This window comes from Crinia signifera, chromosome 5, assembly GCF_055691185.1.
Source record: "Crinia signifera chromosome 5, ASM5569118v1, whole genome shotgun sequence".
In the NCBI taxonomy this organism is placed as follows: Eukaryota; Metazoa; Chordata; class Amphibia; order Anura; family Myobatrachidae; genus Crinia; species Crinia signifera.
This window is the reverse complement of record NC_139221.1, coordinates 101,699,458-101,727,093: the sequence shown is the minus strand read 5'-3', so window position 1 is coordinate 101,727,093 and position 27,636 is coordinate 101,699,458. Positions and strand designations below refer to the sequence as shown.

The 27,636-nt window shown below is 42.5% G+C and overlaps 1 protein-coding gene across 3 annotated transcripts in view; it reads right to left on the bottom strand.

Annotated features, from left to right (window-relative positions):
* Nucleotides 1–6,004: 6,004 nt before the first annotated feature.
* The window catches only part of ZNF236 (zinc finger protein 236), a 141,847-nt gene continuing 120,215 nt past the window's right edge, over nt 6,005–27,636 (bottom strand). For 2 of the 3 annotated variants that reach the window (XM_083187759.1, XM_083187760.1), the window contains exons 29-33: nt 24,305–24,433; nt 23,363–23,557; nt 22,715–22,844; nt 13,753–13,929; nt 6,005–10,473 (exon numbers count right to left, since the gene is read on the bottom strand). In XM_083187759.1, the coding sequence (XP_083043885.1) occupies nt 10,340–10,473; nt 13,753–13,929; nt 22,715–22,844; nt 23,363–23,557; nt 24,305–24,433 (765 nt within the window). In that variant the 3' untranslated portion in view covers nt 6,005–10,339. The remainder of the gene's footprint in view (nt 10,474–13,752; nt 13,930–22,714; nt 22,845–23,362; nt 23,558–24,304; nt 24,434–27,636) is intronic. The other variant, XM_083187761.1, reaches the window with a different exon arrangement.

Sequence of the window (27,636 nt, the reverse complement as noted above, 5' to 3'; positions counted from 1 at the left end):
AAAAAAATCGCTAGAAAACCACAGTAAATCTTTTTAATGAAGGTATTAATATGCTAGTTTTTCATTGCTGTAAGTGTTGAAAAGCAATACTATAATGACCAAGGTAGGATAATGCAGTGAGAAACAGGAAGAACACTTACTTTAGATCTAAGCAACCCATATCTGTAAGGCATTGTAATCACCAAGGTTTTTATCATTAAAGTAACAAAGAACTTACTACAGAAAAACAATGCACTTGAATTACTATTGTCAAAGGTAGCTAAACTTACCTCATAATCTTTTACAATTTGTTCCTTTACTATGAACTCAGTATTATAAATCCAAGAAATCAAAGAGAAAATTGCTCCCATGATGTAAATGACAAAACTACTTTTCAAAGCTTAGGTCATATTTCCAAGTATTTTACATAATAATCTTTCAATCTAGCAAATTATCAAAGCCTCAGAGAATAAACACAGTCAGAGAAAGGGACTGGTTTAGACCATTGGAGATTACTTTTTGGTCTGACTACAAGCATTTACCGTACAGTTAAGGGGTGTATACACGGACACAGAGAATTTTGATTAAGTCGATTTTGACTAAGTCTACAGGGGTATGGTATATCTCACCGACAGTTGGGATTCCGGCAGCTGTTTCTCTGACATCGCAATACCGACTGGCAGGAGGATAAGCCCATTCAAGCAGTTTGCAAGCTCGTTTTGCTCGCCACATATTCTATTCTACCTCTATAAGGGTCATGGACCGCCACAAGGGACAATTAGCACATTGAAATCTGGATTCCGACTATCGGGCTCCTGGCAGTCGGATTCCGAAATGACCGTCAGAATTCTGACTGTCGGTGAGTCATCTGGTACCTGTCCATATAAAAATGTTAATGTAGTCAATAAATTTGATTGGCAGGAGGGTAGAGTTCCTGTAGAAACAAACCAAGCAGCCATGTTTGTTCCTGCTCTACCAAGTAACTGACCCTCTAATACAGTAACATAATGAGTACAACAGTTTGGACTTTATAGGAGGGTTGGAGTCCACCGAAGATTTCCCCTGTAAAAACCTCTATACACACACGGACACCTATGAACCAGTCCAACCTAGAAATTGCTCCAAAGTTATAAAAAAACAAGAAAAAAACAGTGGATCAGCCTGAAAGTACACACAATTTACACCCAACATACTGTACATATTTGTAAATGAGCATGAAACTTAAAGCCTAATCCTGGTTGACTCAGTCGCCGACCATTGAATGATTTCTATAGAGCTCCCAGATGTAAGACACCTCTCTGGTGTCTCACATCTATGAGCGCCCTGTGCGGGAAGTGGGCAGACAGCTGACATCCGCTGCCCGCCCATGAAACTCTGGGCATTCCCATGGCTGCAGCCAGTCACCACCACCCCAAGTCCGCACTGCTAGGTACAAATGGGATGGCGAACAAGCAGACCTCTCCGCAATACCTTGGTTATAATTAGCGGTAAAGGCCGCAACGCCTGTGTTCAGTCCTGGTCTACAAGGTTGCAAGCTCTAGTTTATGTTCATGTGCAGAGCCTAGTTTATCTTTGTGTTGTCTAGTCAGTGTATCCTCTTACTAGTACCCTGACTCTGTTGAGACTTTGTGTCACCACAAAAGACCAGGTGGCTTCAGAGTATGGGGTGGAGCTACTCTGTCCTGAAATAGCGGCTATTAGTGGCTAAGTCTAAGACCTCTGCAGGTGCCAGCCGACTCGGGGTATAGTAAGTCAGGGTAAGGCTCAGGTGCTGCTGTGGCATCACCACCTCGGCCACAAAAGCACAATTCAGGGTGTAATCAACACCTTGCAGACCTGCCAGTCAGAGCGAGGGTTAACTCTGCGTTCACTCCAGATTATCATAACAGCATATGTCCCTAGGTGGCATTGTGCAGTGAAGGTGGTATTATTATTACACAAATTGTGTCATCGTGCACCTCAGTACCTCCCCTCCAAGATTGCACAGGGAAGAGGTAACAAATTCTATATTGGCACATCAAATGTAATATTTTGGTCATATTAAAGGAAAATAGCTATAAATACTTAGTGAATGGCCATTTTACTAATCCCTTATAGGTCAGAATTCAGCTACACACAAACAAACAAACAAACAAACAAACACACGCACACACACACACACACTCTGTGACAAAACTGTAAGGCATCGTGGCTAACTGATTCCGGCATGACAACCACAAACATTGCACAATAATCTTCATATGAAAATGGCACGGTCAGTTATAGAGCTGTAGAATTATGCTTTGTACAATAAGAAATATGTATGAGCATGAAAGTAGTCTGGAAATACACTTTTTTTTTTTTTAGAGAGAGAATTCAAATCAAGTATGTGTTTGCCTTTTTGAGAATAAATGAATTAAAAATGTCCTGTTCTTTATTGAAAGTACCAAGATAACAAGCAACTCTGATTCTGTAAAATCAGAACATAATAAAATTACAGCCTACAGTAACCGCGGGTAGGACACAAACAAGTAATTGGAATTTAATTGGTAACCAGCTCAGACCAGATTCATTGTAAGGGTGAATTAAGTACAGTATACAGGTACATGAAAAATATGGCATTCAGATTATTGAGAATAGAACAAGGACACAAGTACAGTGGTAAAAAACGTGTAGGAATAACTCAATAGATGGTTACTCATGAACAACATAATGTAAAGCTTCTATTTCACAGATTTGGGAAAAATAAAATCTGCTTTATATTTACTGAAGTGAGGAAACGTTGCCCACAGCAATCAATCAGATTCTACTTTTCATTTATCTAGCACCTTGTAGAACAGGCCTGGCAAAGCTGTGGCTCTCCAGATGTTGTAAAACTACAAATCCCATCATGGCTTGCCACAATTTTGGCCTGGCCTGTTCTAGAGAAATCTAAAATCTGATTGGTTGCTATGGGCAACATCTCTACTGCTAAAATCCTGCACTAGTAAATTTACCACATATGGAAGGCTGCTCGCAATTACCATAAAAATGCTTTTAAATTCAATTAATAATACCATTATTTACATAATATCAAAAAGCAGGATCTAGCTAATCTGATCACATAAGGTATAAACCAGTGATGGTTCCAGTGGCGCCGGAACGGGGGGGGGGGGGGGCGAGGGGGCAGCTTGCGCCCCCAAAATTACTGAGGCGCTAATATAGGCGGGCGGGCGCAGTGGCGTCACTAGGCGGGTGCGGGGGGTGCGGCCCGCACCGGGTGTCACCAGTCAGTGGGGTGACACCAAAATCAGCCGTGCTGCTGCACCCCCCGCACCCGCCTAGAGACGCCACTGCCAACGGGAGACCCGGTCCCTGCATCTGCGCTCACACGCCCATAGGTAGCTGACAGCCGGGCAGACTGTATGTGCGCTGCCCGGCTGTACTAGTATCAGGAAGGAGTTTCTGTATTTTCACAGATCTCCTGCTGGACCGCCGGGCAGCCAATCAGGAGCGGCTATCAATGCCGCCGCTCCTGATTGGCTGCCCGCCGGTCCAGCGGGAGATATGAAAATAAAGATTATCCAGTGCCGGAGACTACAGCCGGGCAGCGCACATACAGTCTGCCCGGCTGTCACCAACTAAAGACGCAGCAGCACACAGGTACTGTGGGCGGGCGGACGGGTGATTCGGGGGGGGGGGGGGGTAAGCTTCCTTCCTCAAGCACAGCAGCCCGTCCCCCATCTGCGCGTAATAGTAGTAGTAGCCCCCCTCTGACCTGCACTTACCTGCCCCTTCTGACCTTCACTTACCTGCCCCCCCTCTGACCTGCATTTACCTGCCGACCCTCTCTGACCAGCACTTACCTGCCCCCTTCTGACCTTCACTTTCCTGCTCCCCCTATCTGACCTGCACATGCCTGCCAACAGCCCACCAAAACCTTTCCTAAGTGTATGCTTGCAACCGTGCCCCTGCAAGTGACAGCCTGCTTTCTCCTGCGTATGCCTGACACCATGTCCCTGATTCCTTCTCTCTCCCCCTTCTCACCCTAAGACCCTGTCTCTCTTTCTCATTCTCTCTTTTTCCAGGAAACCCTCTCACTCCCTTACCCCTGTATTTCCTCTACCCAATGCCCTATTTGTCTCCGACTATCCTGTCCCCTAAGATCATCATAGTGACAACCGAATGGGGGGGGCCCTAATAAAATTTTTGCTATGGGGCCCACAGAGATCTAGTCTCTGGCCACATGTATATGCCGCTGCCCGGTGTATAATGCCCACGTGTATATGCCGCTGCCCTGTGTATAATGCCCATGCGTAAATGCCGCTGCCCTGTGTATAATGCCCATGCATATATGCCGCTGCCCTGTGTATAATGCCCACGTGTATATGCCGCTGCCAGTGTGTATAGTGCCCGGGGGTAACATATAGCAATTTAGGGGGCGCCAAAATGAGATTATATCTTGCCCCCCCCAACCTAAAAACGTTCCAGCGCCCCTGGATGGTTCTTACCTATGGGCTGCAGCCCCCCCCCCCTCCCCCCAGAAAATCAGAATCTGCGCATGCGCCGGTACTGTATATACCTTAGAAAAATAGCAACATAGAATTTGATGGCAGATCATAACCATTTGGCCCATCTGGTCTGCCCCTTTTTTATCCTTCAGGTAATCTCAACCGTTTTTGATCCTTATTTCTTTGTAAGGATATTCATATGCCTATCCCAAGCATGTTTAAATTGTTCTACTGTCTTAGACTCTACCACCTCTTATGGGAGGCTATTCCACTTACCCACTACCCTTTCTGTGAAGTAATTCTTTCTAACATTTCCCCTGAACCTACCTCCCTCCAGTTTCAGTCCATGTCCTCGTGTTCTATTACTTCTTTTCCTTTGAAGAAAATTTCCCTCCTGTACTATGGTAAAACCCTTGATGTATTTGAAGATTTCTATCATGTCCCCCTTTGCCTTCTCTGCTCCAAACTATACATGTTAAGATCTTTTAGTCTTTCCAGGTAAGTTTTGTGATGTAGAACATGCACCATTTTAGTTGCCCTTCTTTGTAGTCTCTAATGTATCTATATCCTTCTGAAGATATGGTCTCCAGAACTGGACACAGTATTCCAGATGAGGCTGTACCAATGACCTATAAAGTGCCATTATTACTTCTTTTTTTCTGCTACTGATTCTTCTCCCTATGCAGCCAAGCATCTGACTAGCCTTCCTCATTGCTTTGCTACGTTGCTTTCCTGCCTTTAAATCACTTGAAATAGTGACTCCCAGATCCCTTTCCCCCTCAGTAGTTCCATTATAGTACCCTTGATACTATATAGAGCTTTTGGGTTTTTGAGTCCCAAGTGCATAATTTTGCATTTTTTTGCATTAAACTGTAGTTTCCATGCTCTTCTGTTGCCAAAACAGCCCATAGAAGCTGGCTTTATGTGCAGTAGAGGTCAGTACTGAGCATGCGCCAGTCCTGGCGCCTGTCATCATAGTACAGGCACCGGGTATGCGAAGGGGCCAGGAGGAGCAGCGGCAGCGGGGTAGGGGGTGCCGGCATCGTGACCAGCGGCAGCCCCCCTCCTGCAAAAAGGTACAAATCCCCATCAATTTTCACGGTGGTGAAAGCCTTCACTTGTCCTGTCAAACTGGATGATGGCCAGTGATGATGTGGAAGCGTGCATCAGCACTAATTGCTTGGCCATACACACTAGGCGGTTTTGAGTTGAAAGCAGCTTAAAATGTAAACACTGAGCTGCTTTCAGCTCAAAATTAACTAGTGTGTATGGGCCTATACATTTGTAAAAACACCACATGCTTTTTCAAGAACTGTCTTAGCATTTCTTGCTCATTTACTACATCATACCATGTGTCACAATTGGTACTTGGATCAGATCTGACCAGTAAAATGCCACAAAAACATGAGGAGTTCACACCCAAGTCCAATCACGCAGAGCTGGCCAGTGATTTAAAACTATAGAGATGCATTTTATAAGCTATAATGCCGCAGAAAAATATCCAGATGTGAGTAACGAGTGAAATGGATGGTTATACAAATGTAGATAAATAACACAACAATTACAGGAAAACCAGTTCTGTTTAATATACTTTAACTTCAATATTTTACAAACAATATGTTAAGGTCACAGGCTGTCAGAAAGTTCTTTATATACATATTACAGATTAAACAAGAGATGTAGGTGAATCAGAAATCAACTTCTGAATATTAAAAACAAAAACATTTATTAAAAAAAAATGATAAAATTAAATTAATTAACAAGTTCACAGCGGTTGAAACCAAAATATTTTTTCTGGAAACAAAAACCACTAAACTGCATTTAAACTAAAGTCAGCTAAAGGATTTATACAATTTACAAAATGCTGCTTACATAGGAGTTGTGTAAAGTAAATCAATATTTACAGGGAAAAAAAATACTGTTGCCATTTTTGATGGTCTTTTTACGTATATAAATATATACACAGGGAATATTGCTGTAATTACAATATAATTTTAAAAGGATATTCTACAAACTTGAAACTCTTTTATTAGTAAAAAGCAAAGGTTAACCAGTTCATTCTTGTTAGGTTTTCTGCCCACATAAAGCGAACCTGGTGATTACACATTCTGCAGCTACCGCCAGTGTGTGTAGTCAACAAAACACTTGAAAAACATCATAGACCGATGTTCTCTCTTCAAAAGGTTTACTATATATTTATTATAGGAAAACTCAATGCTATATAGAAAAAAACTATAGAGGCTATTCAGTATTAGTACATCCTAGTATTCACAATTTCAGGTTAACAGTTATTTAACATGGTAACACAAATAATAAAAATAACCCACAATAGAACTCAAAAATATAAAATGTGTTCTACCACAGCAATTTTTCCCACAGACAAAATAAATAAATAGTTAGCAACTATCTACAAGAAATAAACTATATTTAAATTAAGTTGAGGTCCAGCTCGTATCTAAACAATATTGGCTGGGAATAACGAAAGTCCCAAAAAATAGTGTCACCATTCCTTCTTTGATTTAGTTATGTCTGACAGTGAAATGCTTCTGCTGTCCTGTGTTTGTACCACTGGTTTTATTTCCAGCTTTAATGCTTACTCCTCCCCAACGAACAATAGTCTTGCTCCACCAACCAAGATTATTAGAACATCTTCTGCCCCTTTTGTTATGCGGCCGAAGTGGAAACGCAAACTGCACTGTATTCGTTTCTTACACAGATTACAACCGGGCAAGCTTTTTCGCTTTGTCCAATTTATATTTATGTTAGAAACTCAATGATATATTTATTTTCCCATTTGTATGCACCTCAACATGCTGTAACAATAATTCTTGGCCGAGACCCTCCAAAAGCATAGTGAGGTGGGCACAATACTGCTGGTGGTTTCTAGGTCTAGCGGCGAGTTACAGAACTCTGTGTTTGGCGATTGTTCTCAATGTATTGTATGGTACTGTCATATGAACTGTTCCACTGTCACTAATCTAATACATAGCTGTAAAATTCAGGTAATAAGCGTACTTAACTGTTTCATTGAAATGAGCGGGAACTCTCGGGAGGAGGCTCCGGGTGGGATGTGAAGGAAATTGGAAATAAGCAGTCTAGATACTGTATTATGCCGCAGGCGATAATGGAACATTCCAGTAAACCATCATTCTATTAAACCTCAATAGTGACATAGAGAAATAAAATGGTATTTTGAGAATATTTTCATTGGAAATGAAAGAAATGAACGCTAGGTTTACGAGCAACAATGGCTTTAACTCCGCACACATATAGTAGTGACATATTTACTCCACACACATAGAGTGATGACATAATGGTCTTAAAAACTTTATACCCCTCTACAAATACAGAGTATTAAAATAAAATTTGACATTATAAAATGAACCTTCATTTTCAGTAATATGGTATTACTCCAAAACAAGTTTTACTTTTATTTTAGTGTAAATAATACAATCTTACCCAGAGTGCCTATATACAATATCATTAGCGTGTAATCCAGCATTAACGAGTTTCTGAAGGGTTTATTGACCAAGATAGAAGTTCTATTGAAAATGCGATGTTGCCCATAGTAACCAACAGAATCTTATTTATTTAGCACCTACTTCTGATTGGTTGCGCATAGCAACATCCAATCTTCAATAGAACTCTCATCTTTGCAAAAAAAAACCCTTAGGGTTGAAAAATGCCTTCAACTGTGATGGGACATATGGCACTATATGAAAGATGGAATAATGGTGGAACATTTTATGAGGGAATAAAGAAAACAGACTCATACCCTCAGCTGAAGAAAAAATGTGGACCATACTGTCAGATCTGTCAAAAAATATCATGTTCTCTGGTAGATGTTTAGATGTAATGGATTACCAAGGAAATGACAAGGACTCTACACTAATATGCAGTAAGAAAATATATTATTTAGTAAATAACCCTGTTGTCTAAGGGGGCACTCTGTAACACAGTATATAAGTACTTTGGATAATCATTTCTGGTAGCTTATCATTCAAGTAATATTTGTCATGATAAATGCAGTCTACCACCCCACCGACTTGAATTTGATTACACATGAAAGATTTAGGTTTTCTTCCCCATTTGATGATTTGCAAATATTTGTTACTTCTCTGCTGTCTCATGGTCTAAAACGTATAATCTTATCAGTTGCACTACAACACTAAAAGGATAACGGTGTTGTGAATGCAGGATTTCTGCAACAAAGTGCACAAACAGCATCTGGCGTGGCTGCCTGCCACATTATAATGTAGTAAATACGGAGGGGGGAGAGGGGGAGGTGAAAGTCCACTTTAATATCCTTTCATTAATGAACACAACAGTGTCTGACAATATTATGTTAGAGGCTGTAAAATCTGCAGCGGGAGGTTTTGAATTTAGTTTAAACAAATAATAAAGGTAACTTCATCTTTTGGTCACTACTAATGGCACAGAGCTTTCAAAGTGTCTTCATTGAACGTTACATCCACATACTGTATGCAATTATCGCAATTTCCATGTCAGGCTTGTTATTTCCTTATCAGTACATGTTTCGAGAATTAACCAAGAGAAGGAATAACTGACAAATAAATATGTCCTACAGCCTTTAAAAAATAAATAAATTCTAGCCGTATAAAGACAATAGTTATGTTTTAAGGCGCCCATACACTGAGGCGAATTGGTCCGATTTCGGCGGATTGTGACCAATCGGACCAAATCGGCTCTCCCTGACATGCAGTCGGGTCTGATGCGCGGTCCCACGTGGTCGGACCGGCTGGCCCTTCTGGGACCTCCCTCCAGGCGGCGGGGTGAGCGGGAAGCAAGGACGCATGCGATCCATCACAACGGATCGCATGCGTCCCTGCCGCTGGGAAGGTCCCGGAGGCTTGCAGGGTATCACTGCTGTGAGACGTTGCAGCAGTGTATGGGCACCTTAAGAGAAGAAAGCCTCAGAACTTTACTTTGATTATGAAATATTGTTGCTGTGGTATCAAATCATGTTTCACATTTTGTAATCAACTTTAATAGTGTGATGCACTCTGTAATGGAAAGAACTATCATTATAATACAGACATTGCTGGTAAAGCACAAATGGAAAACGTTAACTCAACTCAATAAGCTTAATCATACCGTACATGTGAGACGCCACAGACAACTAAAAAGTATATATCCCACACTCATTTCCTAATTAACAGGGGAAAATGGACCAGCCACTTTCCAAACAGGTGGGAAATTGTCTCTCTCTCTATCTATCTAGATCGAGATAGATAGATAGAGAAAACACAATGTACCAGTGTTTTTTGGCCACAGGACATTCTTCCAGTAGGGTTGTATGTATTAATCTTCTGTGTGTATGAGTGAAGAAGAAAAGAAAACTATAAATATATAATTATACAGCTACATACATGAACCTATAGAAGTATGCATATGTAGGTAACCAGCAATGTAATTGTTTAGTGCAGCTGTGTCAAAGCAATTGATATAAGAAGCCAGCACGTACTTAGTGTACATTATTCTTACAGAAAGCCAGAGATACCCTGGTTCTGACAGGGTAAATGAGTGCAACAATAATTACTACACCCTACATGAAATAACATCCCTGACGTATAAATCCAATGATGCTTGAAATTCAAGAGTCATTAAAAAACGTCAATAAATAGCTTTAGAGCAACAAGTGATAATCAGGTACCTGAGATAAGTGTAGAAGTCAGTATAATCTACGTAAGCTATGGGCAGAAATTTAAATATGTAACTTTGTAATAAAAATAAAAAAAAACTTATACAGTATGGTGCGAGTGGAATGACACTAATATTAACCAAGTTTAAATCGCACAGTAAATATTGAGTTCGTTTGTATGCTTTATCAAGAACGCATTACTGAAGTCAGTGGCAGAGCATCACTGTCATCAGAAAACATTACTAATGCCACACTGCCAGTCTGCTGATGATTCTTGAACAACTTCTTCCAAATCAAGTGTTTGGGTGATGTCTTCGCCACTTTCTTCTTCTTGTTGGTGCATTGCAACCACTTCTATAAGATCTGCAATGAAATAAACGAGTCAGTTTGCTAATAGATCTGTTGGAGCTGTATATTGCAATACACCATAAAGAGTTCTTCATTTTTACCAAACATAACTCCACTTTAAGATAATCTCCCTAATCTATGTCTAGAGATCAGATATACAGATCCTGATGAAGGGTTTAGTCCACCAATATTGACAGCGCTTTTCTAAAGCTAGACACACACTGGAGCAATCTGTAGTTTATATTGGCTGGATCGTTCAGTATGTACAGCCAATCTGTAAGCTCCTGCGGTCTTTAGCGATATCTTCTGGTTTGCTTTGCACCTAGGACCCTGGTACACTGTGAGTAAGGAGCAGTCAATTCTCTATTTCTGCAGATAACATTGAAGATCCTACTGGCCTAATAGCGCTGGTAACAGATAATGTACTTCTGCGGCAGTTATACCTTGGGCAGTAAATGCAACAGCCTGCAAGGGGCAGGCACCAAGAAGATTTGGGTTATTTGTTCGCAGATTTTAAAACCTAAATAATGAATAAAAACAAAACTAATCTGGTTTTGCTTTTTAAAATATTGGTGCTTTAAATTGAGCAACTTAAACAACAAAATCTTTCAGATGTCTGCAACTCACAGCCTATTACACTGAGCCCTGGGAGTCAACAATCTTCCTCATCAAGGTACCTAGAGACTTAGGGGGGTATTCAATGTCAGGGCCATGCCCCTGTCCCGTTATCGCTTTGCTCGACTGGAGCTCGGCAGTCGGGATTCAATGTCCCGGCCGCCGAGCGGCAAGAAGGGGGCGTGGCCGCAAGCTGAGGCCGGAAATAGTCAAGCTCCGGCCGGGAGCTCAACTATTTCCGGCTTTTCTCAGCAGAACGAGCCCGACAGCTTCTGAAGTCGGGCTCGTTCTGCCGAGAACCCCTGTTCAATGCTGTCGGGGAAGACAGCATTGAATAGGGCCCCGCAGCCATCCTCCCCGTCGGGAGATGGCTGTGGGAGCATGACAGACATTGAATACCCCCCTAATACTGTATGCCAACCATGTGTGAAAAGTCTTTTGATTTTTGTACCTCACAGAAGATATTGGGGGTGATTTAGGGTGGCTCGGTAAACTGGGAATATCACAGCTTCCCGAGCACCTAAGATGCCGCCTGCCTAATTGCCTGCCCCCCACACCGCCGAATCTCCTTGGAAACATGCGAGGAGATGTGTATAAGAAAACATCCCCTCGCATGAGGCGCTAGCAGGAGAAATCATTAGATGCTCGCTGACCATCGAATGATTTGTCCTGCCTTCGCAAATAAAAGTCAGTCTCAACTGACTTCGATTTGCGCGCGGCTGGATGAAAATGGGACGGGCGGTTGATGTCCTGTGATGTCAGCATTCCGACCCTGGCAGGCATCGGCCTGCCTGCACAACAATGGGGACACCCATAAAACTCTAAATTTGCGCTCCCAAGGGTGAGCTCCATTCCTGCCGCCATCTGCCTCCGGCTGCCCCGATGCTGGCAAACGGCTTGGCAACTATGCAAGTTACCAAAGGGAGACTGCACATGCGCATAATCGACCATGTGCATGCGCAGTCCCCTAAACATCTGGATGGGGCCGAACTCGCTATATAGCTATAGAACTAGATTCACCCCCATTGTCTGAAGACCAGTGTGATTACAGACAATGTATCAAATTTAGAGATGTATGTATCTCTCTACTGGTTTGGGATCTGCACAGTACATGGGCAGAGCTTGCTGTGGGTGACTGCACACAGTGTCTCTAAGTCGCAGAATGACTAACACACTGTGGCCATTTAGGGGCAGGGGCACAGCAGCAGGGAGTCTCTTTAAAAATGGGGCGTGTCAAGGCCAATGTATGCATTTTCTGTGATCCATACCATTCTATTTGGCAGCAATTGGATCTCCATAATCGACTTATTTTTGGGATACCTGAACCAGGACCTGTGGACACTAAATCTTGTTGGAGGAGCACATTTCATAACCTAGGACATCATCCAGCTGACATCACTCCAGAGGGCAACAACTATTCCCCCACACTGGTGCAGGACTTCCCAAGTCCATCCACTTACTCACCTCAGTTTATTGACTGTCACAAGTAGAGTCCACTATAGGAACAGGATCCTTTATACGGAGAGAAAAGTAGGGGTGAACATTTCCCTACCCAGCAATAAGCCTTTTTAATGTGTAATTATGTGTTATTAAATGTGTGTACAAATGTTACTATCCACACTGTGTGATACCATCTAGTTTATTCCTCACAAGTGCAATTTCCAACCATTTTTCTTCACTGTGTATGTAAGGAGCTGACTATCCCTCCAATTAACTGCTGCTTATTGGGAGGACAGCCCATTGTAGGATAGACCGCTACAGGTTGTATTAAGAATGCTGGCTACTCTACTTTAGGACTTTTCACATATGAATTTGCTACATATTACCATGCTCTTAAGATTTGCAATATATATGTGTGTGTGTGTGTGTATGTGTGTGTGTGTATGTGTGTGTAGGGTTTTGGAGCTGTATCTGCACAGCTGAAGTCCGTGTCATTGAGCTCATGCCTGGAAGGGGGTTGACAGGAGATATTTCTCTTCTGAAGTGGTGATACTCTGAAACCATCTTATTAAGTACAGTATGTAAGCTACTGTACTTTTATATATGGTGTTATATCAAGAATAAGAACATTCTGATATTACTAATAAGCCATCTGCCTTTCTTTTGGGTCATTTCTGGTGAGTGGGTTTAACTATTGTATCAGCACAAGATAAGGGCACTTTTTTTGGTATTACAGATATACAAGTTTCACACAACAAATGATTTAGCAGCCTTCTGGAGCTCTCACACCAGGCGTGCCAAGAGGGTCTGCAGCAAAGATGGATCAGGCCACATCTGTAGCTCTGTCCTTGCAATGCAGGTGTAATTATGTCTGACTTGAGATCAACTTTGCATGGCCGTTTCCACAAAATGGGTCCCATTAAAAAGATTGCAAATGAAAGTATAAATGAAAGCAACAAACTACAATTTCATTGTAATCTAAAAGTTCTTTTCCAGAAACATAAACACACTAAAAATGTTCTTCCAAGGATAATATAAACTAAAACTCCAAACTTATTGGAACACTAATGCGAATGTTGTACCTGTTTATATTCTTTACATATCGGACAGGCTTGCTGTGCCATATTAGTGTACAGCATTAACATTTTGTAGCATAATTGCCTTATGAAAACACATATTACCGGGAGGCAGCTGACGGCAAATAAAATAAATAATCTGCTGCCAACAGGGTGCACGTACCAGGGTAACCGTGAGACCGTTTCATATGAAGCTTCATATTGCATTTCTGGGAGAAGGTCATTGAGCAATAATCACATTTGTACGGCTTCTCTCCGGTGTGCTTCTTCATATGCACCTGCAGTGCACTCTTCTGGTTAAAAGCCTTCTCACATAACGTGCACTGAAATGGACGCTCTCCTGCAAGCAGATACAATTGTTATGGGAACAGAATGTAAATGGTTTCATACATTACATGCTGCTACTTCAATATACACTTCTAGCTGTGGGGCACTAAACGTGCCGCTATAACAGTTCCTGCTTCAGCTCATTAGCGAGGCGAAGCAGGAGGGGGGACCGACAAGATGTATCAACATCTTGTCCGCCGAAGCGGGGGAGCACTAACTCCCCCCTCCGGCGATGTCCCCTCCTGGAGACAGCGCATCAGTTAATACTGATGCGCTGTCTCCTTCCCCCGGCCGGCCCACTGCGCATGCGGGGGATCTCGCTACTCTCGTGAGATCCCCAGTGCAGCTCAGAGCCAGCATAGGGCATCGCCGCCTGCAGTTGTGGAAGTCGATAGCTGCAGGCGGCGGAACAGTCAGCGATGCTGACCGTTCCTAAATCAGGCAGGGGCGCAGTACGAAATATCGTAGCTGCGCTATGCCTCCTACCGCACACCGCCGCACGCTAGACACCCGCTCAGCGGGTGTCATAGATCAGGGGAAGCGCTATCCCCTGTAATAAGGCACGAGGATAGCGCATATTCCCCTGATCGACATTTAATAAATCTACAACTGAATACGTCCGGCTGCTAGTTACACATATACACACATGTTCTCTTGTTATTTGATTGAGGGTTTTGTAACCTGCGCTCATTAGGACATATGACAGTTTGTGTTGGATCATTGGTATGATGTATGACTGGTTGTCAAAGGGTTAACAGTTAACAGTTATGTCACCACTAAAATGGGTTGCCAACATTCTACCAATAAATTGTATGAAAGATGGATTGGGTGCAAAACATCAATTTATTAAACACCACATTAATAATCAAATGCAGATTGCAGAATGAATATGGGGGATTGGGGGCGGTGAAGGGATGAGGGATAAAGGATTAGGTGTGTAAATATCCCTAACAGGGCTATAGTAACGGCGGGGGGAAATGCTGCTTGGTTGTCCTGAGTGGTAATACAAGGGTCTATGGAAAGCACAGTCTGTCGGGTGAAGACACAGGGTGGTGGAGTGCCTGCACCCGACAGACTGTCAGGTGATACCAATGATCCAACACAAACTGTCATATCTCCTAATGAGAGCAGGTTACAAAACACTCTCAATCAAATAACCTTTTTTATGAGGCAGGTCCTCACCTGTAACCCGCAGCCCCTACACTACAAGTAACCAATTAACAGTGAGCGCAAGCTAAAATACCCCTGTACCATGTTCTCTTGTTAACAAGACAGGAGGGGTAACTGAAAAACACACTTAGAAAACAATAACTATTTTTGTTGGGCAGCATGTACAGCCTCCTACCGACCTTCAGCGCCAAAAGATTTCCTCCTATTACTCAACTCCTCCCTCAACTTTTTGCAAAGTACAGCACAGCATGGGTCAGGGACTGATTATCATTTCCCCATGCTGCAGCTTATCTCTGTAAATTCAGAGATCAGCATATTTGTGCAGGGAAGAGGAACTATGCTAATCTAGCATTATATATGAAACATATATTGTGACAAGGATTCACATACACTGGATATAGATAAAGTCTGGGTTTTTATGTTGTAGCAGGTAAACAGCATACTTGGTTAACAGCTCGGCAAGCAAGGTTACACCATTGCAGGTTTCCCACAGATTTCAGTCAGGGTACACTCCAAAGCACCTAACGTAATATTACATTACCGGAATATCACCCAGCAGCTTTTCAGCACTGGGAGCAATGAACTCCAGTCCTGAACACACATATAACAGGAAGACACAGGTGCTGCTAATCAGCCAAACCTTGATCACATCAGTTTTGGAAATCCGGACTGGATCTAATTTTCCAGCCGCTGCTCTAAAACCTGGATCTTGCACCCCAGTTGAACTTTTATTTGGACAAGTCACCCCACCATACCAAAGTGCTTGTCACTCATTCTAATCCAGCGGAGGCCCTCCACAGCACTACCACTGTACTAGTGGCATCTACTCTCTTCTACTCACCGCGGCTCAGAGACTATCTGGAGGAATGCCACCTCCTAAGGACCCGGTTCCATATATAAAGAAGTGGAAGAGATTTTAATTCCGCAACTACTGGAAATTATTTACATACATCCACTTGGATGGACTTCCCCAGTACTGGTGGACAGAAAGGGTGACTATCCACGTATTCAGGTCATTGCACCGTATATATATTTTATTATTGACTTTTTAACTACCTTTTTATTATTTCTTTATGTATTGTCTATATTTTATGTCATATTTTATGTTCTATTAAATTAGCCATTTTAAGATTATATATGTTGTCTTACATCTAGCGCAGTTATCACTCTTCCTGTATTTGCTTGTTTTCCACTGGGGCAGGGATTAACTGGGAAACCAGGAGCGGATAAAAGAGGTTATGATTTTAGACACGGTTTTGGACAGAACCATACATAGATCCCCCTATTACATCTCGACCATGTTGTCCAAAAATGTAACGTGGAAAATTAAAATTTCTGGCATTTGTAATGGTCATATTTATAACCTATTCTGGTCATCTATTTCAGATGTTATATTGCATACCGAGGCCTACCTTCCTCCTCAATGTCCTAAAATGTGGATTTGGATTACATTCAGAGGAGACACATTCTCTGGTTATATATAGGTATAGCCTGTGTCTGACTACTCTGGCAAAAGTTGTAGTGGCTAGGAGTTGGTGTGCACCTGATTCTGTTCAGTGGAGAGCGATGGGAAACACTGTAGCAAATCATGAAAGGCAGAGGGTTCCCTCGGAAGCCTCCCCAGAAATGGCTGCTTTCCCAGAAGAGAATATCGAAGGGACAGGATCCTTTCGGGGCCTCTGTCTTTGCGAGTGCCCATTCATACATGCCATGGACGAGATTGCATTTTGCAATGTGATCCTGGGCGTTAAGATCCTGCCCAGATTTCACGGAATATGCGATCTATGATAAATTGTCCCCTTGATGTGTTAAGCATGTCAGCCATGCAGTTTTGTTGTTTGTTTGATTTTGTTGAGTTTTGATACAAGTTCTCTGGGTAAATTCTAGTTTGTGTATAGGAATAGTGACCATTTCTTATAGCTATACAAATGATACATGATTATATTCAGATATTTATTATTAAACAGCTTGCACATTTTTTTGACAGTCAATTTCTTACAAACTTTTAATTACCTAGAAAAATGTTTCTTAGAAGAAATGTTTTCAATCTAGAATAGTGCCTATTAATCGAAATTGAGGTCAGCTTCTAATTAATGTAGGAGACATGACTGATTACAGAAAGGCTTTTTGAAGAAGTGTCAAAGAAGCTTAAAGACTGTTTAGCTGACTGATCCTATTTAGTATCAGTTATACAATCAATGGACATGTCTTCCTTAGCTTTTTGTAAAGTATTGATAATGACATTCATATCATTTCTATCATATGTTTAAATAATATTTCAATATATGACATTAATGATACTGCATGCCAAAATAATCCCAACTTAACCACACACACACACACACACACACACACACACACACACACACACACACACACACACACACACACACACACACACACACACACACACACACAATATAAAATAAATGGCAATAGTCCAGCGGTTCCCAAACTTTTTTGAATCACGGCACCCTAAAGAATCAGAATTTTTTTCACGGCACCCTTAGGCCAAAAGTTTCTTATGGACACATTTTGAAAAGATATTAAATAATTTGTATTTCTGCTTCTGCTTGTCCATATAAATTATGATTGGAAGCCACAAGCACTGGTTTTGCCTATTACTTCGATCATAAATAAATTTGAGTTGGTTCTGGACCACCAACCCAGGGCACCCCTCCCTGCAAGTGTCCTGAGGCATCCCAGGGTTCCTAGGCACACAGTTTGGGAACCATGGCAATAGTCTGATGTTTATGCAACTTTCACATGTCTTCCAAAATGGTGGTTGTCCATTCCTCAAGGAATGGGTAACCACAGGAAACAGCCACATAAGCTTGTACATATCTGTGCAAATAAACCACAGGAGGGAATTATTTTTAAGCTGGAGATAGCTTGGTCCACTGAAAGAGCAACATTAATCTTATGGGGTATACATTTTTGACAACCCTTTCAGGTTAACAATTAAAAAGGAAATAGATTTCTAATTCTAAACAAACAAAATGTCTCCTATATATTTTTAGGGTCTTCTTCTATAAGCCAAGCATATATTTATTAGAGCTTGATCCTGTTAGTGAGTGCCTTCTGTATCAGGCTACAAGGATTACATTGCTAGAAAGGATTTTCTAATATCTTCCTTGCTAGCAACATGCTTCTTCTAAACTATTCTTATATACTATTCTATACTTCATCACTATTTATTATTATGTATGTGCAGACATTGCAGAGACTAGGCAGAATCTGGCAGTAATGTGATGGCTAGGGTCATGACAGGAGCTTTATTGATAAACTTAATGAAGAGAAAAAAAAAATTGAAGGGCCAAATTAATTTATCGCCGTAAAGTTGGGTGAAAGAGGCGGGTAGCATTGAGCTTTAGAGACTGAGGCTATTCAATTCCCAACACTTCTTCACCAAAGGTCCTTTTTAATTCCCGTTAATCCCTGACAAGTGCTGCAATTGGGCACAATTTAGGGCTAAAGGAATAGTCCGTTGCAGGGGTGGAACAACCGCCGGTGCAGATTGTGCAGTGCACCAGGGCCAAAGACATTCAAGGGGCCCACTGTCCAGCGCTGCTGTCTGCCCAAACATTCCGTTTTTTTTTTAAATGTGCGGCGCGTGTTTGCGGGTGGCAGTCTCAATCAGTTACATACAGTGGTGCCGGGCCAGGAGTGTGTGTGTGTAAGCCGCGCGGAGTGTCTAAAGAACTGTCTGTGTGCGGCTGGGTAACTTACGCCTGCTGCACTACTAGTACTGCTCCCAGCAGCCCCTGCGCTTGTAAGAGCCGCAGATGTAGCTGAGCAGACCTGTGCAAACGGGGTGGAGCAGAATGGATGTTCAGGGGTCAGGATTCGTGCATCTGCAGGAGGAGGTATCAGTTCAGCTGAGCGTTGGTGGAACCAGAGAGAATAGCCGCTCACAGCCTAGATTTGTCCCACATACCCCAATCATTTTTATGCTGGCTCTTCCTCCTGTCTAGTTCAGTGCTCCATATTAACCAGAGCTGCTTCCCACACCGTACCCACTCTCCCCTCACATGTCTAAACACCCACTCCCAGCATCCCCAATCCTCCATGTAATCTGCTGCTATGTGTCCATGCGTTCGTTGCCTTCTGTCTATCTCCCACTGCCTACCACCTGTGTCACCCTCTATCTCCCACCCGTGTCACCCTCTGTCTACAATATATCCCACACGTGTCACCCTCTGCTTATCTCCTATCTGTGTCACCCTCTGTCTACAGTATCTCCCACCTTTGTCACCCTCTATCTCCCAACCGTGTCACCCTCTGCCTATCTCAAACCCATGTAACCCTCTGTCTACAGTATCTCCCACCGTGTCATCCTCTATCTTCCACCTGTGTCGCCCTCTGTCTACAGTATCTTCCACCCATGTCACCCTCTATCTCCCACCCGTGTCACGCTCTGTCTACAGTATCTCCCACCCGTGTCACCCTCTGCCTATCTCAAACCCATGTAACCCTCTGTCTACAGTATCTCCCACCGTGTCACCCTCTATCTTTCACCTGTGTCACCCTCTGCTTATCTCCCACTGCCTGCCCCCAGTGTCACCCTCTATCTCCAATTGCCTCCCTCTCTGTCGCTCATTGTTTCCACCCCCCAGTGCCACCCTTTGTCTATCTCCCTCTGCCCCACCCAGTCTCACACTCTCTGCCCTTCTCCCACTGCCTCACCCCATTGTCACCCTCTGCCTTTATTCCACTGCAGCACCCCAGTGTCACTCTCTCTGCCTTTCTCCCACTACATTTCCCCAGATGTGCTCTTTGGCTGCCACCCACTACATTACCCCAGTATCACTTCTGTCTGCAACTACATGTCCCCAGTCTCACCCTCTGCCTGTCATCAGGGCCGACGCCACCACGGCCACTGGAGGGCGGTAGTCGGGAGTAGGGAACCCCCCTAGATGCAGGTGAGCAGCTAAGCGGCTTGCCCCCAGCCACCCCCCCTGTGTAATAACTTCACGCCCACCCAACGCCGCTGTGGAGCGACGCAGCACCCGGCAGGTGAGCGGTCCCCCACCCCCACCCCTAGCAAACTTGGCAGCTACCGCAGCATCGCATCCCGCCAACCAACACCGCTGTGGAGCGACGCGGCACCCGGTAGGTGAGCGGCATCCCCCCCACCCCTAGCAAAGTCGGCGTCCACCGCCGCATCGCTCCCGCCCGACGCCGCTGTGGAGCAACGCGGCACCCGGCAGGTGAGTGGCTTCCCCCCGCCCCCAGCAAACTCGCCGGCTGCCGCTGCATCATCCACCCACCCCACCTGGGGCCCTCCGGTGCCAAGCACCGGCCCTGCCCGTCGTTCATTAATTATCATCATTGTCACCCTCTGCCTTTCACTGCCTCACCACAACATACCTAGGGGCACCAATCTAAGACTATATTGTGCCCCCCAAACTAAAAATATTCTAGCGCCCCTGCTTACCCCTGAAGCATAATAGTAAACAACCCTCTTACCATACATCCCCCAATACATTTTAACCCTAACCATACACACACACCGCAGCCTATAACCCTAATCATATGCACACACACCGCAGCATATAACCCTAATCATATGCACACACCACGCAGCCTATAACCCTCATCATAAAAACACACCACACAGCCTATAACCCTAATCATATGCACACATCACGCAGCCTATAACCCTCATCATAAGCACACACCCCGCAGCCTATAACCCTAATCATATGCACACACCCCACAGCCTATAACCCTAACCATACACACACATGCCACAGACTATAACCCTAACCATACACACCATGCAGCCTACACCCCTAACCATACACACATCCCGCAGCCTAATATGTGGCCACGACCCTTCCCCACAAAACAATGCCCTACATTTTTATTGCTCGCCTTTGGCGCACACTGTTCCTATTTTGAGCATCAGGGGGGGCCAAAGCATATTTTTGCACCTGGGCCCACAACTCGCTAGTTCCACCTCTGGCCCAGGAAGCTCCATTAGTTCACGGTCATTAACAGAGGCTAATTGAATGCTCTCCAAAATCACTTTCATGGCCACCTTGTTACAGACATATTCCAACAATGCAGGTATTGCAATTCAAATGCTAGGATTAGCATCAGAAGAGAAAACCCAGTTATCAGTAATAGAAATAAGACAACTCCAAAAAATATATAAATGTCACTAATGGTAGACAGGGACTAGGTTGACACTTAAAAGGGTTGGCATACCATACATCAACATTATTAGAAGGTCGACATGAGCTTAAAGTCGATATGGACATGGTTGATGCACAAAAGATCGACATGTGTTTAAAAAAAAAAAAATTGGTGTTTATGATGACATGGTATAAGTGTGCCGATGTGCTTGCCATGTTTTGGGCACAGTGCCTTGTGCACTAAAATATTCTCACTCTATTGCCACTTGGATAGTAAAGTATGAACCAAGTCGGTCTAGACAAACACAAAAAAAGTGTCTATCTGTATTATATATTTTGTAGCGGCGTATACAAGAATACCATCTACATTTAGGTTTTGTTTCTAAAAGTGCTCTAATTTGTTGGATGATCCTAGTTCTATGGCACTCCAACTCTACTTCTGACTTTTGTCGTGAGTGCCAGATTGGGTATTCCTGGCCATGGTACATGCATCAGTTTTTTATATGATGAGAAGAAAGTTGGGGCAGTCTAGTACCTCAAAAACAGTAGAACTCCCTACAGGGGAGGTGACCATCCAAAAACATAATGTGGCCATAATCCGACACAACATGATCATCCCCATGGCAGCGTGCCATATTATCCATGTTTGGACAGTGGGAATGTTAGCAGGTATGGTATAATTAATACATTTAGATTCTTGTACTTAACAGTAGATCCCTGTCTCAAAGTCAATGGGAAATACTGGAAACAATGGGGTAGTGTGTGGTGTGAGGAGTCTGGGCACTTTCAAAAATGGTGCCAACTCAGGCTCCTCCTCCTCCTCATATAGCCCAAGTGGACCTTCCGACATCCATTTAAAACAATTAAAATAATAAAATAACTAATGGGGAGGTTAAAGGGTTATGTCCAATGTTCCAATCAGCTTTATTGGCCGGGTATAATTGCGTATACTACGAATTTGATTTGGATTGCTGCGTGTGTAGTGATAAGTATAAAAATTCATAGTTCTCAGTCATCTGCGGGAAACCTGAAAACAATAGGAAGCTGCCAAAGCTGTCCTTAAGGGTAGGCACGGCCATCCATAATTTGCATAATATAAAATTATACAGAGCAGTTAAATGGTTGCCATGGGCCACTTCTCCTTTGGCTTACTTCTCCTCCCTTATTACTGCGTCAAACATATACCACCCAGGCACTAACAAAACCTGATTGTTGAAGGCCTGGTCAGAATATCGGAGGAGGGGCCATAGTTACAGACACCTTTGAAAGTGACACAATACACCATTGTTTCCAGGGTCCTCAAAAGAGAATGAGAAACAAAAATGCTTTTTTTTGCGCTTGTCAAGATTTTCAGAAAACTTTTGAAACAGTTTCTGCTTACGTATTCTGTAAAACAGAGTGAGCTGCCCTCTAATATGCATACATCCATCCCTTGCTTTACATGTTACACATATAAATACTCATGTCGTTTTCCTCAATATACAATACCTGTATGAATGCGACTGTGTCTATCAAGCTGACTTGGCTTAGCAAATGCTTTATCACATGATTCACACTGAAATAATTTTGGCATCTGAGAACTTCGTGATGGTCCAGGCTGATGCGTCTGCATGTGCTCCTGTAAAATTTGTAATCATACATTCAAATTTGGAGAATACTTTAAACCCTAAAGCAAAATGTTTTTTTTGTATACCAAATATAATCAAACAAATCAAATCAAGTAAAACAATGCACAAAAATAAACCTTAAAGCAGATTAGCCATGGTAGGCTGCTCTTATTGGTTAATGCAGCAAACACACCCTCCACACAATGCCAATCTCACGGCTTTTGATGGAACTGATATAAACTGTCAACAGGAAGCAGCTTACAGACCTCTAGGGAGAGAAGCAGGACATACTGTAGGGTGATTTTTCTTTATCCCAAACGTAAATGGGGTTAAGAACGTAACGAAGTTTCAAGTAGGTCACCACAAGCAATATCATTTGTACCACTTATAATAATCGCATTACAATTATTTGGCTGTCAAAATAAACTGGAAACTATTCTCACAGAACCCATTGCTAAGTCTGTCAGCCTGAGTATAGTCTAGGAAAATAATCATTCCATGTTAAAGGTTTACAATAACACAGTCGTACTTTTAAATGGGACGCTCTCTTGAAGGCTTTATTGCACAGGTGGCACACATGAATCCGCTCCTTGCCATGAGTCTCTTTATTGTGCTCGGCTAATATGGAAGCTGAAGGAAAGTAATGATTGCATTCAAAACACTGATGTATTCGGTCGTGCTTATCTATATCGCTGTTCTTTTCAATATGAGATTCCTCTGTAACCTATGAAATACAAAGTCCATCAAAAATAGATTGTAAAAATAGATGGTTTTTGCCAACTTGATATTATTCCTAAAATACCAGTCATAATACGGATAGAAAAGCCCATAGATTTGCTAAAGCATGATAGTGATAGTTTAATTTGCAAATACAAAGTAAGATCAAAAGGGGCTATATTCCATGACTGAAAGCAGTGTATGTTACTAAAACTTCATGAGAAAACCAACAATAAGGTAAAGAACAAACTAACCTTTACAACAAAGTGGGAAACATTTCCTTGGCAGAACTATAAAGCCATAAAATATCCATGCATTTACCATAGCAACATTGGTTTCATTATCTTGTATAAAGGTTAGCTTTAGATGGGAAATGCAAAGAACGCTGTCTCCTTTTGTTAACAAAAAAAGCCGTCAGTCGAAGTCTTATTTATCTTTTTCTATGGAAGAAAAACCTAGATATCCTCCCAAGCTGAGCAGAAGAAGAATTTTGAGCTTTAAAACAATCTAACTTTATTGCTACAGGTAACAGAGACATCAGGCGGTATATGTGTGTGTCAGAGGTTAGACTATAGTGCAAATTCTCCAAATAGCAAAGGTTATTCACTACATGGGTGAAGTAGAAATGTCACATCTTTTAAATTATGCATGTCCAAGAAAATGCTATATATATTTGTAAGCAAGTGATAGCACGTCTCATTCTAGTAGATATGCAAAATAAAACCAATTGCTGCCATAAATGTTTGTAAAGTACCTGGTAATTGAGGTCACTGTCACTGCTGGGTGGCTGCGTTGCATGGCTCACCAATATCACCTGCTGGGAGCCTGTTCCACTTTGTCCGGATAAAGTGTTTTCAGACAGAATGCCAGGGAACTGCTGGCTCTATTGGATAAGAAACATTCCCTTAATACATGAAACATTAATGGATGGAAAACTAGTAACGTTAAATATTAAATATTGCATTGCTCTTTGTATAGTCACCCTATGTACTGTAAATACGCTGATACTGACTGCAGCTGACCAGTGTTGTGTCTACATTCCAGGCTCTGAAATGTTTGGTCATATGTTAGCTCAGAGGTTCCAAAACACGGTTCTCAAAGCACCCCAACGGTCCAGGTTTAAAGTATAACCATGGCTCAGGTTAAATCATATTGACTGAGGTACTAATGAAGTCATCTGTGACATAGCATAGATATACTTAACACCTGAAAAATTGGGTTGCCTTGGGGAACATGTTTGGGAACCTCTATCTTAGCCAATCATACATTGTAGTGTGCATAAGCAACATTTCTAGGTTTCTCATTAACAAATTTGGACTGCAAACAACAAAATATATGGTGGCTATCTAAAAGAGAGAGTGAGAGAGAGAGAGAGAGAGAGAGAGAGAGGTGCATGAACAGCCCAGTGCTTGGTGTCACCAATAGGCTTAAAATATACATGTTCAGTATGCATGGGTGATCCCCACCCTGAGAGCAGCCAGCCCAGGTGGGCAGAGGCATTCAACATTCAAATATTCTGGTAAGTGGGGAAAAAACATGGTGGGATCACTGGCCCAGCGTGTCATACTTGACCTCTACTGGGATTCTCTACTGCCGGCGAGCTAACACAGTAGAAAAGAGGGATGCCCAAGTATGGAAGCTCCCCCCGCCCGCCCTAGCCATGTAACAGCTGCTAGCTTACCCTGCTGCAAACAGAGCAGGGGATGGGTGTGGACGCAATTACAACTATAAACACTATAGTCCCTGGTCTTGAAGTGATGCTGCATGGAAAGCACTCCCATGGCAGTTCAGCTGGCAGAAGTCACTGTGGTTGCCTCTAGGCCGACCAGTCACAATAAGTCTAGGTTGTCAGCAGTGGCAGTGCAGTGCTCCTTATGGGGAGTAACCCTTGTTCGGCAGCACTGGTAGAACAGTGCTCGAGTCGGTCCGCCCTACTCACAAGCTCACATTCTATAGAACATGCCTGGCATTCTGATCCTTACTGCCCCACAGAGTAGGGGTCATGGGCTTGAATACAGCCCATGCCCTATCTGTGTGGTGTTTGTATTCCCTCCCAATTCTGTGCAGGTTTACTGTGGCTGTGCTGGCTTCTTCCCATATTCCATAGACATACAATTCGATTAATTGTGTGTGTCTGCATGGCAGGCAATATACTTAGCAGGAATACTGTAATATGAAGAGGCACTACATAAAGAACATAAGAAATAAATATTATTGTGTGCTGCACAGATTACAGCATTTACACATTCATTAATTTATTTTATAAAACAAACAAAAAATTACCTAAATATTTTTGACCTATCGGATAATCACCATGGCCTAATAATACAACACTTGGAGGTTTCTGATAAATCTATATAATTTAGCCATAGGATTTGTTATAGCCAGAGTGGCTTTTATGTCCTAGCATTAAATTGTTCGAGTATACTAAGGATGCATCTCAGTCCCCACTTCATCAGAGTTATAACCAAGCACACACTCTCTGTCTGATCGATTGGCTGTAATAAAATAAAAAACAGATGGCCTCTTACAGAGCATTATATTGTTCTTCTCAATCCAAAAACTTTTTATCAAGAATGGATTTAATATGGTGTACATTGTCTATGCTTTATTTTTCAAGTATGGCTTGGCTTGACAAGAGACGAAAAATCTTTAAAGCATAGAATTACAAAATACATCTTGTTTAGTAATAAATGATCCAAGGCATTATTTTTAGAAAATAGAGTTGATATGGTTGTTTACTTAATCTATGAGCACCAGGTGCTGTTTGTTAAAGTGTGCCACCCAATACTATTTTTTTCAAATTGTATTTCCAAGATCCAAGGCAAAATGACAACTTGATTAAGTGTCCTTACCCAGAATCCTCTTTGAATTAACGTTAATATCTTCAGGAGCTCAGAGACTAGGTTTCCACTTAAGAAGACTTACTCAAAATAAATCCTTGCAAGCTGTGCCAATTAATATCTTCTCAACTGTTTTATTTCAGGGGTATATTGAGCAATTCATTTTTGTTCAGTCAATGTTTTATTAGAATATGTCTCATTACTTTATTTTTAAACAATGATATTCAGATGCAAAACAGAATTCGCATAAATCAGGGCAGTAAAGGATCTACAGCTGAGGGCATGTTCATTAAATATTTGTGAGACGTGCAATTGTAGTTTATTTTGCATATAATGTTATGAGCCCTTTATGAAATGCAATGAAATATGAAATGAAAGTTGAGTTAAACATCAAGCAGTGCTATCAGCCTCTAGAATATATAAATATTTTTACAGAATACTGGGTAAAGTTGTAAAAGGTAAGTAGTTAGACATGGCTTAGGTGGATACAGGAAATAGGCCAACATGTCACTGCGCTCACCATGCTTCGGGCACGGTGCCTCGCTGTACTAGGCACACTATTCTATTCTACCTCTGCGCCCTAGTGGACGGTAGGGTATGAAATTCCGCCTGTCGACTTAAAAAAAAAAAGGTGAAAAATTCATGTCGACATAATGCTTGTGTCGGCCTTCCATCCATGCCGACCTTAGGCATGTTGACCTTCAGTATGTCGACCTTTTATGTGTCCACCCAAGGACCGTATACCTGGGTGAAACCTTAGGGTGGAGAATTCTGACTGAATGGTTGGCTGATAACCTCTCAGTAATGGTCCTAACCTCTCAGTAATGGTCCTATTCCTTCTAAGGTGCAGTGGCCATGTGTAAAATCTGTTTTTAACGCCATGCTATTTTCTGTAGCCGACACTAATGCACTGAAGCATTACAGTATTGCTATGTTCAGCTGCTCTGAAATGCAACAGTCAACTGAAGCATCCCCAGCAGGAATGTAGAGTGACATGCAATGTCCAGAAGAAAGTTCAAGATATAGGACAGGGAGTGGAGGAGCTAGACTGCAAGGCTCTGGTAGCAGTTGTTGGGTAGAGCCATGATCACAGAGGTAATGAGGCTGTAAGAGGCAGACCGTAGACTGAGAATACAAATGGGGCACAGAATCCAAAAAATGGGGTATTCGTTCCTCTAAACCTGCAAATAGGAGCCAGTGCAGGGAGGCCCACCAGTCACAAAGGCAGAGAGGAAAGAAAATA